The sequence below is a fragment of the Mus caroli genome, chromosome 2 (assembly GCF_900094665.2).
Source record: "Mus caroli chromosome 2, CAROLI_EIJ_v1.1, whole genome shotgun sequence".
NCBI lineage: Eukaryota > Metazoa > Chordata > Mammalia > Rodentia > Muridae > Mus > Mus caroli.
The window spans coordinates 88,417,919-88,434,150 of NC_034571.1; the positions used below are offsets into that span (position 1 = coordinate 88,417,919).

The window sequence follows — 16,232 nt, forward strand, 5'->3', positions numbered from 1 at the left end:
GCAGTTCGGATAGATTCTTTCCTTTTTGGGGGGGGATGGAGTTTACATCTTATTATCATTTTTAAATTTTATTTATTTTATGTATGTGAATATACTGTCTTCAGACATACCAGAAGAGGGCATCAGATCCCATTACAGATGGTTGTGAGCCACCATGTGGTTGCTGGGAATTGAACTCAGGACCTCTGGAAGACCAATCAGTGCTCTTAACCACTGAGCCATCTCTCAAGCCCAGGATTTATATTTTATAAACTATATATCAACAAACAGAATAACTCATGCCTAATGGACACGAAAAATACCAATTTGAAACATAAGGATGCTGGAACTCTTTAAGTGGCTAAAAGATTATGCCCTGCAAAATGAGATTATATAATATAATCTGGTGGATACAGTTCAGAAAACTAGCTAAAAAAAAATCTTTCCAGTGCAAAAACTGACATGAAAAAAAAACCAGATTGGTTAAAATGGTAGATTTGATACAGCTGAAGAGACAGTAAATTGGAAAATAGAATGGAGGAAATCCATCAATTTGAAAACTTCCACAGGAGTTTCTACTGTCGGGTTTTTGGAGCATGTCTCACCTCCCAGGTTCGAGTTACTGTGTTAAACAGACATGCTTCAGAATCAGGGTTAGCAGGAAGGTAAAGAGTTTCTAGAACTAGGGAAATCCTAGTAGCAGAGTGAAGGCCTGTGCTAATAAGACCTAACACTATTGACAGCTTAATGTGTGGCTAGCTTTACTCCAAGGGCTTACCTGGGTCAGGAGCTGCACATGGTCAGAGATGGGTGGCCAGCATCCTTTCCAAGCCTCTGCTGTTCCTGTCCATTTAACCTCCCTTATTCTTTCTAGCTCCTGTTCTCTGGCATTTCTTCCTGACGTCACTACTGTTTACCGTAGTATTTATTGTGTGGCCTGTTTAACACTAGTTCAAAAGTTTGGGGCAATAACTTAGTTCTGGGCCTGTTTGTTGTTAGAAGAGGATACAGACATTGGTTACACACGGGAGTTAAGCACCTGGCAGGAGAAAAGGGGATCAGTTCATGTCAGTGCTGTGTGACGAATGTCACTACATGATGGCATCTAGGGAAGAGAGCTCCAGAAAACCAGTAGAACTAAGTGAGACTGTGAGAACTGGCAACCTGGGTAATGAGAAAATCTGGCCTCAAGGTGGGGGGAGGGGGGAGGATGTATACACGTTGTAATCCTATTTCTACAACACTACAGAATTAGCACAACTATAGAGACAGAGAGGAGGCCAGTAGTTGCTAAGGGCAGAGGCGGTTTGCCTACAAAGAGTATCAGTGGGAGAATCTTTTCTGGGTGGTAGGAAACTTAATGTTACTAATTTGTGGTGCGAGGGATCAAGCCCAGGGTCTCACACCTGTGAGGCAAGTGCTCTGCCACTGAGGTATACTCCCCAAGCTCACAATGGACTTTCATATTCTGACTGCTTCGGAACTGCAGGACTTGTGAGTTCCCACAGGGAACTCGCAGAATTATACACCACATCAACTTCATCATAAGCTTCAAAGGCCAATAAGCAATTGTTGAAGATTTCTGGAAAACTGACAAAGTGTGGTGGGGTAGGGAGGCAGGATGTCGCTTAGACACTTACTGCAGGACCCTTCTGAGCAGAGCCTGCCTTCCTTTACCCAGATGCAAATGAGCTTGCTGGTTAGTCTACAAACACTTACCAAAACTGCAACTTGCTGGACTGTGCCTGGATTCTGTGAGCCAATGTTAGGGATGGCCTGACAATGTTGTGGGAAACTCTGTAGAATGCTGCCCTCAGTGGGGCCTCACCCCAGGGGTGACCAGTTGGTTTTCTGAGATGTTTATTGGGTGGATGTGAGGCTCCATGCTGGCCCGAGGAGTCAGGAGTCACAGCTCTGGCTTTGACAATGCTTCCTTTTCCAGGAAGGTCAGTCATACCCTAAGTTTTGCTGCTGCTGCTGCAGCTTCCGGTCAGATGTTTCAAGCTCTAAGTTTATTCCCTCCTCACCTAGATGCTGTGGGATAACCCAGGAATGACCTCACCAGGGGAGGGGTTACCAGAGTCCAGATTAGCCCATAATGGAAGAAAAACTACACCACGGAGTGATTTTGCTCATAAACAATTTTTATTTTTGTTCTCAGGATGTGCCCGTAAAGAATCCAAAATGTTGGAGTTTTTGATTCTCCAGGGACCAAAGGTGAGGGCACTGTATGGGACACCCAATCTTGGCTCCTGGCTCTCTTCTGAGGAGCTGGGGTGCCAGCCTCAGAGAGAGGGCTGACAGTCACGCCTAGTCCAAGACAGGAAACACAGCGAACAAGGAATTAGTAACACAGACTCAGTCTGTAGAGGGCTTCAAATACACATATTCTATATATATAAACCTGTTATATAGGACTTCAACGTATTGGTTTCCTTGTGATCGGCAATTAAAATACAAATGATAAAGATGTTGCACACGGCTGACTCCCCTGCTCAGCCCCCCTCCCACCCCAACATAAATAACTTACACGGGTCAGCTGACCCTAAGAGTTTCTGCTGTTGTAAATATTTCGTTTGTAAAGTTGTTTCCCCTTCCTCCCCTGCAAACTATCTCTGAGAGCTTGTGTAACATAGCAGCGTGGAATGGACGAGACTGGGTCAGGGAGGAGAGCTGGTGGGGACGTGGAGAATCCCTGCTTCTCACTGACTGGCCCCGGGCAGCACTGCGATTCCAGGGACAACGGAGGCTACACAGGAGGCAGAGAATGGGCAGCGTGGCTCTGGCCTCCCCAGGGAGACGTCTGGACCACAGAGGAGCCTTGAAGGCATGGAGGTTTGGAAGACAGAGCGGAGCTCCGAGTTGTCCTGGCTCAGTATTTACAGTGTCTGGGAAACCCTGTTTCTGAAGATGCCTCTTCGGAGGGCGGCTGGGGGAGGAGGAACTTAAAAACCAAGCAAACCCCGCTGGCCCTGCACGGCCAAGTTCTGCTACATTTTACTTGGCAATTCACACATATCATCCATGCGGGTACCAGCAGTGGTGGGGCTCTGTTCTGACGAGGGCTGGGAGAGCTGAGGGACAGGAAGGAGTGCTCTAGGGGGAGCGACGGCCCTTCTTCAGCATGAGGTGGCACTGAATTGTCTGGATCCGGTTCTTGGCGGGCACAAACTCTGGCTGTAGCTTCAGCGTCGACTCGTACCACACCAGGGCCTTCTCAAATTCTTCCTGTGAGGGATAAGGAGCAGATGTGAGGGATGACACTACCCGACTAAACATGGTTGGGGCCAGGGACAACCCACCATGACTTTGATGTGGATTTAAGTCTGTGGACAGCTGAGGTGTGGGGTGACGCACCACAAAGCAAGCAGTGGCTGAGCACACAAAGCAGAAAGCAGAAAACTGGCCTCTATTGGCTTGAAATATGCAGTAGCCACCTTAAGAGCCACTATTACCTGGCCTTACAACATCCTTTCCATAGGCTTCCTAGCCCCTAGACAGAGGCCTGGCGAATCTCACTGTGTATCTGCTTTGATTTTCTACCATGTCCAGCAAGATGGAGCTGAACTTGGGCAACTGTTAGCACTGTATGAGTTCAGGATTTTTTTACTTTTCCAAATATTTAAAACATTTAGAGATGAGCAATGTTATACTGAGCACATAACGCTTTTAACTCAGACTAATTCCACAGAGAAGAGTGCAGGACAGCCTCAGTGGCCTTCTCACCCAGTGAGACAGACTTGTTCACTCACGGCAGCAAACTTCACAGTTACTGGGGATAAAAACAGTCTTCAGTTTTAAGAAACAGGGAAGGCTGCAATTCAGCACCACCAGCCTGGCCAGGACCCGGTGCCTCAGAAGTCAGGGATGATGCGCACACACAGCTTACAGCCCAGAGCTTTCGCTCCATGACCTGTTAGGAGAACAGCCTGGGGACTGCCCCTCCACTGTGGCAGCAGATGGCTTGGTTCACATGTTATAGATGGTTATGTCGGGTTTGGTGGGGACCTGGGGTTTTGAATCAAGACTGGGGTTGTAGAGCTCAATGGTAAACCACTTGCTTATCAAGTGCAAGGACCCTGGGCTTCACACACACACACACACACACACACACACACACACACATTTCTGACTAGATGAAAACCTGGAGGGTGGTGGTATCATTTTCTCTTGTGAACAGAAGCTATGAAGTTACTGAATTTCATCCTTGTTTGCTGAGTACCTAATCGTTTCCTGCCCGTGAAGAAGAGCAGCTCTGTCCCGAGGGGCTCAGAGTCTAGAGGGGATGAATGACAAAGGCTTGAGTCAGTTCAAGTGGCTTAGACTAACTAGTCTGGTAACACCACTGTGCTAAAAAGCTCATGGTGAAGAGCTATGGAGTGGTAGATGCTGTGACGGCGGCATCAAGTGTTACTTAAGGAAATGAGATCCATGGGCCAAAGAGCACTGGCTTCTCTTCCAGAGGACCTGGGTTCATTTCTTAGCACCTCTTTGGTAGCTCACAACTAGCTGTAACTTTAGTTCTCAGGGATCTGACGTCCTCTACTGACCTCCACGTTCGGTAAGCATATGATACACATACATACATGTAGACAAAATAGTCAAACACATAAATAATCTAAATAAAGTTATAGAAAAAACAAACCAAAACAACATCAACAATACCAACAATACCACCAATACCACCACCACCACCACCTCTCAAATCCCTGCGGATAAACTTTCTGTCTGTGTAGATGCTGATTTTGGAGATAACACTTTTGGGAAACAGGAGAGTGACATATTCAAAATAAGGTTTGAAGTCAAGTTTTGCATTAGGACTGAGCTGGCTCCACCCCAGACTCACCATTGCCACGTAGACATTGCCCAGGGTGAAGTGGTTCACAGCAAAGTGTGGCGCAATCTCTACGGCCATGGTGGCCACGATGACAGCATCATTCCAGAGCTTGGCATTGTGCAGGATGTTGGCCAGGCTGATGAGGGGCACATCCTGGGGAGGAGGGAGGCGGGGAGAGTGAGCTTCACTTCTGACAGTGCTACAGTCAATGAGTAGACAGCAAAATAGTTTGTTCTAGAAGAAAAGCCAACAAACCCTTCCACTGGCAAAGCCTTGCATGAGAAGCATTCTTTTGTTTTGTTTTGTTTTGTTTTGTTTTGTTTTGTTTTGTTTTGTTTTGTTTTGTTTTGGTGGTGGTGCTGGATTCAACCCAGGGCTTTGCATGTGTTAGACAAAGGCTCTTCTACTGAGCTATGACCCCAGCTTCTGATGGTGAACAGACACCTGGCCACAGCCACAGCCTGAGTGGAGCCTTGACACGAGAGCATGCTCCAGAGTGAGTTTTGCGTATGCTAGACAAATGTTCCTGTACTGAGCTCCAGCCCCAGTTTCTGTGCAAGGACTGGTGTGTCATCCACAGCAGCTGGCAGGCTTGTGCCCACAGGCCAGCCAGCCACCTGTTTCTGTGGTGCCTGGAGGGATCCCTCCCCTACCTGCTGTGACAGTCTTCACACCACATGCAAGGCCAGCAGGTGCACACAGGCTCTCTGGCCCACACAGCCAAAATGCCTTTCTGCCTGCCTTGTCTGTTCCCTCGGTGTGAAGCACAGACTGAACAACTGGCAACACTCATTCCCACAGAGCTTCCCCCTTTAAACATGTTATCTGAGCATGGCTGTCACGCCCTGTGCTGGGTTCTATGGGAGACATGGACAAACAACAAAAGGGGTTCATTTCTGTCCTCACTGGGTAACCGCAGAGTGCATGTCCTTAGCTGAGAGCGGTGGTCCTGTCTGGGCCTAGGTCAGAACACCGGTGCAGAGCAGAGTTGAGCTTAGAACCCAGAGCTGCCCTCAGCGAAGCGGCTCTCTTCTGACATCCTGTGCACTGTCTGACAAGCAGATAAGACTGGGTCTGTACAATGTAGGGCATCTAGATTAATGCGGAACTCAGTATGCATCTGATAATAAACTGCATGCTCTCAGCCACCGTTAACAACGGGTGCTATGGAAAGATCCAAGGTTGGCGGGTTGTGTGCGTAGGAGGAATATATACAAAGGGATAGGAAAGGAAGTACTTTGGGGGCTGGCCAAACCCACAGGGGATGAGCTAACCCCAGAATGACTCCCAAGCAGGCAGCCTGCTCAGCCAGAGGACTTCCTTGTACAGGTGTGAGGTGGGGACAGTAACGGGCCACCACCTTCCTGGCCCTCACCTAAGTATGCCAATGTCACACTGACTGAGCACGAGGAAGCTCCCTCACCCCTCACTCACCTTCATCTGGTGGGGAGCGTAGTGGAGGGCCTGGCGCAGGCAGTCGATGGCTTTTTTCCCCTGACCTTTCACTCTCCAGTAGAGGGCTGCCATGCTGGAGAGGACCCAGGATGTCTGATTCTGCAAAGCAATGACAGGCTACAGTTTGACTTCTCAACCACACACCCAACCACTAACCATGAGCTGGGTTCTACTGTCATGTGACTTTTTAGAGAACGCCTTGGTTCAGAGATGCTGTGTGCCTGTGCAAGGCCACCAAAGTACACAGTAGAGTGGCTCTCGTGTCCCTGCTTTGTTCTATTTAACATCTTTGAGCCAACAAGCATGTATCTGAGTATATCATGGGTGGAATGGTACTTAACTGGGATCTTAGTCTGTGATTCTGATTAAGATTCAGTAGCACTAAGAATTCATGTCTACTCTTTAATCCTTATTTTTCCTTAGAAGTTAAAAACTCTGCTTTTCTTAAAAATTTTTTTAGAATAAAAAAGATTAAATTAATAAGTGACATGGCACACGTGTGTGTCGTGGCCTAGCTATGGAGGTCAGAGGACAGCTTCAAAGAGCTGCTTCTCTGCTTCTCTGCTGCTACCCCTAGGGCTCTGAGGGCAGGCAAGCATCTCTTCCTGTGGTACCCATCATCTGGCCAGTGTAGAAGTCCTGCTATCATTTCAAAGCTGTCAGCATCTTCAGGTTGTCAGCATTGATTCTACAGGTCAGGCCGACAGGTGGATGGTGTGTGTGTTTTCTAATTCACACACATGGTGCATGTAAATATATAAATATTTATGAACATAAGTAGAAACCAGGGACATTCTTTCTGTTTAGGTCCTTTAAAATGTCTTTCAGCTTTTATCACTGGGGTGGGCATAGAGCTCAGCCCTGCATCTCTTCCAGTTTGCCGTCTTTCCTGCTGGTGGATGGAGATCTATCTGGTCTCTCAGCGTCCTGCCCCAGCAGCCTGCAGCCATGCCTCCTGGAACCTTGAGCCCGGATAAACTCCTCCTTCTGTAAGGCACTCCTGGTCACGGTGTTTGACCACAGCCATGGAGAAGTAGCTAATACACGTGCAAGGCTGACAAGTGTAGGGTTCATATATTTCCCTTGAAGTGAGAGGCTTATTTTCATCTATTCCTCCCTAGGAGTTAGCTCGGAAGCCATGCTATTTCGATGGTGTGGTCCCTGGCTGCTCATTCTGAGTTGTTAGTTCAGACATGGACAGGGACTGTGGCTTGCAGTCTACCCTTCAGGACCTTCTTCAGCTTGGAAACTCTGGACTTTCCTAATGTTCTGCCACTTTATTCTTGGATGATCCATGTTGGTCAATATAAATCTGAAAAGGCGTTATTGGCCCCAGCCTCTCAATAGTTTGCTTATGATACCTTTATGCCTATAAAATTAAGTTTGCAACTTAAAGTTTACATATAATATACATCTCCAAGTGTCTAGTTTTGTTTTCAGGACTATGTTTGACCTAAAGAAGTAACCAGAAAATTGTTTCTTTTCTCTTACTCCAAAGTCTGTTTGTTGGGATTGAAGTATTTACCAAAACTTTGGTAGAATTCCTCTGAATTATATTTCTTGGTGAAAATACATTTTTTAACCCACTGCTCAATTTATTTGAGAGTATTAAGACTTTTCAGATTATTTTTGTTTCTTTTCTTCTTAAGTCAGATTAGGTAAAACATTTTAAAGGAATTTATTTGTTATGTTTTTAAATTTATTCACATAAAACTGTAAGTACACCTTTATTTATTTATTTAATCTGCATGTGTGCAGTATGTGTGTAGTGGAAGTGTGGCATATATGCTTATGTAATATATGTATGTATATACACACACACATATATATACATATATATATATATACACACACACACATAAGTATATATGTATGAACACACACACACACACACACACACACACACACACACACACGCACACCTGTGCACTGAGGCATGAGGGGGTTTTCAGGCTTTATTTTCAACCTTATTTCCTTAAGCAACTTCTAGCAGGCAATCAGCTCAGCAATTCTGCCTCTGTCCCCATAGCACAGTAGGTGTGCATGGCCACATCTAGTTTTTTATGTGGGTGCTGGGGATTTGAACTCAGGTCCTCCTGCTTGTGCCACAAATGCTCTTACCACTGAGCTACTCCCTTAGCCCCAGGTGTATTTAAACAACAACAACAACAACAACAACAACAACAACAACAACAACCTCTTTAACATAACATAGCTGCAGTTTTCTCTTTCTACCTGATGTTTGTTATTTATGATTTTTTAAAATCAATTTTGTCTTAAGTTTTCCTAATTGTTTAAAAAAACCCAAGTTCTGGAGCATTGATTGTACTGTTTTGTTTTCTATTCCATTGAGTTCTGAACCTAATAACAGAATTTACAGAACTAAGATATAAACAAACTCACAATTACAGCTGGATGTTTAATGTGGCTCTCAGTAATTCATGGAAGTAGGCAAAAGTTAGCAAAGAGAGAGAGAAAACATGAACAATACTGTCAGCCAATGTCCATTAACCTTTCTAGATTATTTCACCTCACAGCAGATGCTGTTTCTTTCTAGTATATGAAATATTTACCAAGACCACCTTCTAGGTCAAAACCCACCTGAGTAAGTTAAGAATGTTTGTTTACTTGAACAGAATAAGCAGCAGATGCACAGCAACTGGAAGAAGCCTAGCTATTTGGCCATCAGGTAACAACAGACCTGTAAACCCGAGGAAGCTGCCATCACTCTAAACAACCACATGAAAGTTTGGCAAATGAACTTTGCCTTAAGTTTAGAGAGAATATTTAGATTAAAAAAAAACTCACACTACAAACTTCCAGTTTAATTTTACTTAAGTAGAAGAAATTGTAGAAGACAGATGGTAGTGGGGGTTTGAAAGAAAATGGCCCCCATAGGCATAGGTAGTGGTACTATTAAGAGCTATGGTTTAGGTGCAGTGGCTGTGGCCTTCTGGAGGAAGTGAGCCACTGTGGGGGTGGGCTTTGATGTCTCCTATGCTCATTCTAGGCCCAGTGTGGACACAGTCTCCTTCTGCTGCTTTCAGATCCAGATGTAGAACACTTGGCTCCTTCTGCAGCACCATGTCTGTCTGCAGGCCACCATGCTTCCTTCTATGATAATGAACTAAGCCAGCTCCAATGAAATGTTTTCCTACTAAGAGTTGCCATGATCGTGGTATCTCTTCACAGCAATAGACCCCAAACTAAGACACTGGTCATGGAAGCAGGAGGCTGGAGAGATGGCTCAACAGCTAAGGCTGCTGGGTGTATAATGAGGATTGGGGTTTAGATGCAAGCACCTGTAACCCTAACTCTGAGGCAGGTGGCGACAGAAGGATCAGGCGGAGAGAAGGGCTAGGTGGAGACAGGGTCACTGGCGCTTGCTCATCTAGAGACTGCCAAAAAAATGTGAGCTCCAGGTTTAAGGAGGGACCCTCCATGGAACAGGTAGAGCATGACAGAAGAGGATACCTGATGCCCTTGTTGGACTCTGTATGAACATTCATGTGTGCACCTGTGCATATATGTGCAAACATACTGATATGAAGTATTGGTAATAGGATTAAGAGTGGGTAGACATCACTACAGATCCTGATATTCAAGAGGCAGTAAACCAACCTCCTTCCCTTCCATCCTCCTCCTCCTCCTTCCCCTCCTTAAGATGGTGTCTTTCTATGAAGCTCAAGCTGGGCTCACACAGCCTCCAGAGAGCCTAGTCTTTCTTTCTTTAAACTGTTTGCTTAGGTTTTTGTCACAGTACCAAACTCTACAGGATTTCAGTTTTGTCATTTCTTTTAAAATCTCCAACCAGTACTTATAGGTTATGTCTGTATTTGTAACTTTATCACCTTACTTCTTAGCAAGTTTTGTGTCTTGGGATAATGCACTGGTGGCTAGTACACAGAGCTCCTTTGGGGCAGGAGTCTTGGAATGTGAACTTTTCTTAGCTTTTTATCTCTAAATGTCTTTATCCTTCCCTCACAGAAGGTCATATAATTCTAGGGGGTCTGTGTCCTTTCAGAATTGTCATCTGGCTTTGACGGTCCCATCACCCAGGCTGTCACCCTCAGTCACTATCCCTCTGTAGGCGATCTGTCCTTTCCTAATCTCCACAAAGTCAGAAACCCTTCAGGTTTCCCTCACTGATTTATCTTAAGCACTAACAAGTGACACACAGTAACCAAGCCCTCAGTAAATACCCACTGAATGAGTAAATGAACGAACGGCTGCATTGATATTTATTAAGCTTTTCTGTCTCAAGCCCAAAGCCTAATTCTATAATCTGCACTGTGGTTCTATGGCTCTAAGTCTGAAAACTGTCTTTCTCTGTTGTAAGCAGGCTTCCTGTTATGTTCTGCAAACATCTGCCCTAGGGGATTGGAGGGCTGGTGGGGAGAGGGATGTTCTTCCTGTTCACCCAGACTCATCCCAGCAATCACTGGGGGGCACTCAGCTCCCCTAGGAGGCTCATTGTGCCTCAGCAGCAGCCAGAGTATGCTAGAGTCCTGCAGAACGCTTCCTGTAGATCTGTAAACTAGCAGAGCCCCCCCCCCCGCCCCCATGCTTGCTGTCTCCCACCCTTGGCTGGGAGGACTCACTATAGCTGTTGCCCATGGTTTACCTCAGTATTTTCTTCCTCCCTTTCCATCCTTCTACAACAAGGTAATCTGTTTTCTAAATTAAGTTTGGTTTTCTGAAATACCTACTGTCTTCTCTGTCTTCCTGACAGCACCCTGACTGAACAAATGCTTTTAAAGTTATCTGTCATTGTTGTTAGGCAGCTTTATTATCCTGTGTTCAGGTGTGGGTCTCTTTGTACCCACCCAGTTGGGACACATGACATTTCCTGTCTACTGACTGACTTATGTCTTCATTCAATGCTCTGGCCGTCAAGTCCACTGTTGTACTTAGAGGTGCGGCGTCAACAGTGTGATGTTGAGTTAACAGAGTAGATAGAGAAGGCATCACCAGGGAGGCCTGAGCTTCACGAAGAAGGCCAGCAAGGGGTCCGATGTCTGGGAACTCTCTGGGCAGAGGAGTGATGGGATTTCTTACATGAAGTTTCTAAGTCAATAACTAGGTTCATCTAACCTATCCACCCACGGTGTGACTAAACTTCTTAAATAATTATTCCACTTACAGCTGGGGCACACACGTGACCCTAGCACTTGGGAAGTGAAGGCAGGAGGTTCAGTAGCTCACGGTTAGCTTTAGCTATACAGTGAGTTTGAGGCCACCCTGGGCTGCATCAGATCCTCTTTCAAAAATACACCCCTCCCCCAAAAGAAAAACCCTCTTCTGCCCGTTGGGTTCTACTAACTCCTTTCCCATTTCACCAGTTTTTTTCACTGTTGCTATTAAACTGTTTTTTTTCTTTATCATGTTTATATTTCTTTAAAATATATTATAATGGATACTTAGAAAGTATAAAGCCAGGCCAGCAAAATGGCTCATCAGGTAAAGGCACTTGTTGCCAAGATTGAGCACCTGAGCTTGGTTCTTGGAATCCACGTGATAGAAGAAGAAAACCTTAAGCAGCAAGTTGTGGACTGATCCCTGCCTGTGCACACACACAGTAAGAAAGCAGCGTGACCCCCGTGCTCAGCACCAGCTTCTGTGCTGAGCAGCCTGTTTTCATCCCACATGCACTCTCCAGTATGTTTAACGGATGCAAACCCCAGGCTTCACAGAACCCTACTAGTAAATTTTTTAGGGTACTGCTAAGGTAAAAACTCACATTAAAGCCTATGATTAATAGATTGTATCTAAAATATTGCAACTTATTCTTTAATACCATCAATTATTCAGTTGGCATATTTCCCCCAATTGGATTATGAAAGTTCTGCTTTGCTTTCACAGTTTGAATAGTAATAGCTTAAGTGAGGTCCACACACTGCAACTGGCTGACACATTCCGTATGCCTCGTCTGATCTCTGGAGTCTCGCTAGTTTTCTCCTCAGCTGTTGTGTCTGTGAAGAGGCAGGGCTGTGGGACATGGAGCCACCCCTGACCCTTGCATGCTTCCTGTGATTCCGTTTAACATTCCCCAACACTGCCTGTCATTAACTGCTGGGGACCAGGCTGGGCTCTGATGTGACTTCTTAGGGAAGAGTAAAGGCAGGACTATTTTCAGATAGTGATGCAAACTTTCAACAGTCCACACTGTGTCGCCATCAGTCTACGAAGACAGCAACCAGTAACTGCCATACATCCGTGAGTGTGACAACACCTGAAACACGCAGGGGCTCTCATTCCTGGTGTTTTAGTTGGAACATTCTACATAGTTCCCCTTGTCAGTTATTTGTTTATATCAAAGTACAGCCAATTTAGAAGGAAGAATACCTGCATACAATTCTTCTAATTAGTTACATTTTAATAAATAAACTGTTCTCATGAACCCTAAACAAAAATTATCATAGCGAATTTATTAGTTTAAATACATGTGATAAGTTCCATTCACTGCACTTACTAAACCCCGTCACCCAGTTTATCCCGGGCTTAGCCAATGGGAGCTTGTTTAAGTTGCTTCTGAGTTCTTCTGACATGACCTAGTTGCTGTCTTTGGGTGGCTCTTTGTTAGACTTGGTGGAAGCTATTTCTAGGGGCTCGATAGATGCTCTGTGGTCTTGCATTTGCAGAGGACCTGAGTTCTATTCCCAGCACTCACAGGGCAGCTAAGAACCCCCTGCAACTCCAGCATCAGGGATCCTCTGCATTCCCTGGCTTCTCTGGTGCCTGCATGCACATGCTGCACACAGAGTCACTCAAGAATCCACATGTACACACAGAGAAATAAACCTTTTTAAAAGAGGGATCTTTCCTAGGAATCCTGGTTCTTTTCAGTGTGATGCAGAGCTAAGATATCACAGCTGAGACACAGAGGCGCTTCTTAGCCCGGGGCAGTTTCCCAAGGATGAAGTCAGGAATGATACCATGTATCAGAGACCCTTACAGTTCCGATTCAGGAGGACAGGGGTTCATTTAGCAGCACTTTTCATACAAAACCTCCATTAGTACCAAATGGAAGACCAGCCTGTAACAGCATCAGAAGAAGCAGAGGACAGCTCCACACTGACAATAGTTTTTAAAGATGGAGAACTCAAAAGCACAGGTGACAAGGGGAAGCCAGGTAACTGAGACTATGCCAAACTAAACTGCTTGCATATGACAAAGAAAACAATCTACACTGTGAGAGGACATGCCACCACCAGGTTGAGCTATTGGCTGAACTAGACGGTGTGGACTCATCGCTATGAGCCTGCACCTGGGAAATGCAGCACAAGGAGGGAGGACTCCTCTACCAGCTCACAAGGTCAAACGGGACCACGTGACAACCAAGCACACACTGCAGTGGTGATGGCAGCAGCAGGGTGCAAACCAAGTCAGGTGGCACAGAAGAAGTCTTTGCAGAGACCTCTGAGTATCACGCGTGCAAAGCTCAGAGAGTCTTGGGGGTCTGATGATGCTTATTGATCTGAACCCAAAGTGGAGTCTAATTAGTGTCATCTGCTGACAGCTGGTGATAATTAATGGCAATGCAAACTCAATAATTCCCCAAGGAGATAATTACAGATGGCTACTTGAAGAATACTAAAGGGTAATGACTATTTTAAAAGTTGAAGGCAAGAGAACACAGAGCTCTTTGCTAGGCCGCCCATGGTCAACAGGAAGGGAGCACAGCTGCTGGTCCTCCAGCCCTGTGCTGAGTAAGAACACTGGTTTCTTAGTGTGAGCCTCAGACCAACAGTGTCACCCCATACATGTCACCGGAGAACACAGAGGCAAGACAAATCTCAAGCTTGACCCGAGGCTTACTGAATATGGGAGAGGGCCACATGGGCCCATCAATATGCTTTAACAAGATCATGACTCTGGTGTACCTTGAAGTTTGAGTACTACAATGGAAACAATGCTGGACTAACTTTTTAGGTCTTCTAATAAATGGTGGTTATAGGCAACAGAGCTTATAGTAAAAATGACCCTGGGCGGTGAACTGTATCTGGATTGGGTAACTATAATAAACCAGGGCGATAATTCATGAAAACCCCCAGTGTGAGCCTCACCTGCAGGATTCAAGGTCCTCTGCAGGATTCAAGGTCCATGAGACTAGTACAGGAGAAGGGATGCTTATATGGAACTTGAGAGACTGAAGCTACAATGGACCGTGCGATTTGTTCCATAGGTAGAGGATAATCTGCTGTGCAGCTCACTTGGAAGTACACATCCACTGTTGTGTGGTAGCTCACTGCCTTTTCTGTTCCATGCCCTTCTGAGGGAGGCCGTGTGTGAATGAGAAATGCTGAACTGGACCAAAAACCTAAACCTATCAAAGTAGCTGCCTCTTGCCTGTGCACTCCTGCAGCCGTGACTTCTGGGCTGTCTACTCATTTGTAGGTCCTTATTTATGCCCAGCACTGATTTTGTCAGGTGCTCTCTGTTGTTTCTTGCATTTCTGAGCCTCCATCTGTGATCATTTCCTTTGATCTGAAAAGACCTTACTAGAGATGACTGACTTGATTGTCAACTTGACCAGCTCTAGAATGCAAACTTCTGGCCCCTCTTGTGAAGAATTTCCTTGATTAGATTATTTGAAGTAGGAAGACCCATGCCAAATGAGGGTAGCACCTTTTCGTGGCTACTCACATAAAAGGATGTGGAAGAAGAACACTTTGGTTTCTGCCTGTTTGCCTTCAGTCTTGCTGGCAAGTCCATCTATTCTGCTGCTGCATCTTTTTTTTTTTTTTTTTTTTTGGTTTTTCGAGACAGGGTTTCTCTGTATAGCCCTGGCTGTTCACTGGCCTCGAACTCAGAAATCTGCTTGCCTCTGCCTCCCAGGGATTAAAGGCGTGCACTACCACGCCCAGCTTGCTGCATCATTTCTTAACTGATATTTGAACCAGCTTCTGGGTTCCAATACAGGCTAAAGACCAGGAACTCTATAGGCCTTAGTGCCATATGGGGACTTCTGCTATGTCTAGGCTTGTGAACTGAAAAACTCTCAGCTTCTCTAGTATAAGCATACTTGGATTACCTCAGTCATATCCTCTTAGCCAATCTAATCAATTCCCATTTGATACTCTCTCTCTCATACACATGCATGCACATTCTATCAGTTTTGTTTCTTTAGAGAACTCTGACTAATACATATAGCAAATACTTTACCAAATGAGCTGCCTCCCCATTTTCAACTTCTTTTATTAGCATAGTTTTAGGTTTTGTGGATGTTGGCACTCTGGGGCTAAATAGTATCCAATTATGATATGCCAATGTTTACTTATTCTTCTGATACAATCCCACTGTTCCAATTTCATTGGCAAGTATGAATAGACCCATTGTGCACATTTTTTAATGAGTACTTATGTGCAGCAGTAATCTTACTGAGTCAAGTAGATTTAAACTGTAACAAGCTGCCACCCGTTTACTAAGTAATCAGCCCGCTTCCTTTCCCACCAGCAGTTGTCTGCGTCCTCTCCAATTTGTCTTATCTTAGTCCTTTTAGACCCATGTTTCTAGGTGTGATTTCTTTGGGCTTTGGTTTGTATTTGTAAGTGTTCTTTATAGTTTCTGGGTTCAAACCCCATGCTAGAATCATGAGCTGTCAATACCTAGCTCTACTTGGTGGCTTGCCTCTTTTCTAAAGTATCTGTTGAAGAGATGTTTACATTTTGACAAAGTTTTTCAGTTTTTCACTTTTGCCTGTACAGTTCATGCTCTTTCTGTTTGGAACATCTTCACTTGCCTACTCTAAGGACCTGAAGATCTCCAGTGCTATCCTGCAGCTGTACTGTTTCTGTTTTGAAACTTGATACTTACACTTATGACCTATCTCAAGCGGACTTTTAGGGACTAAACGAGGTACAGTGGAGGTTTTTTTTTAATTATTATTTTTATTTTAAGAGTCATTTATTCAAAAATGAATGTTCAGCTTCAACACTGTGGTCATTTGTGGCTCTAATGT

At 45.1% G+C, this 16,232-nt stretch overlaps 1 protein-coding gene across 3 annotated transcripts in view; it reads right to left on the reverse strand.

Annotated features, from left to right (window-relative positions):
* Positions 1-2,102: 2,102 nt before the first annotated feature.
* Positions 2,103-16,232, reverse strand: part of Ttc17 (tetratricopeptide repeat domain 17) — a 103,871-nt gene continuing 89,741 nt past the window's right edge. For all 3 annotated transcript variants that reach the window (XM_029474324.1, XM_021154024.2, XM_029474323.1), the window contains 3 exons: positions 6,251-6,370; positions 4,826-4,969; positions 2,103-3,207 (listed from right to left, as the gene is read on the reverse strand). In XM_029474324.1, coding sequence (XP_029330184.1) covers positions 3,076-3,207; positions 4,826-4,969; positions 6,251-6,370 — 396 coding nt within the window. In that variant the 3' untranslated portion in view covers positions 2,103-3,075. The remainder of the gene's footprint in view (positions 3,208-4,825; positions 4,970-6,250; positions 6,371-16,232) is intronic.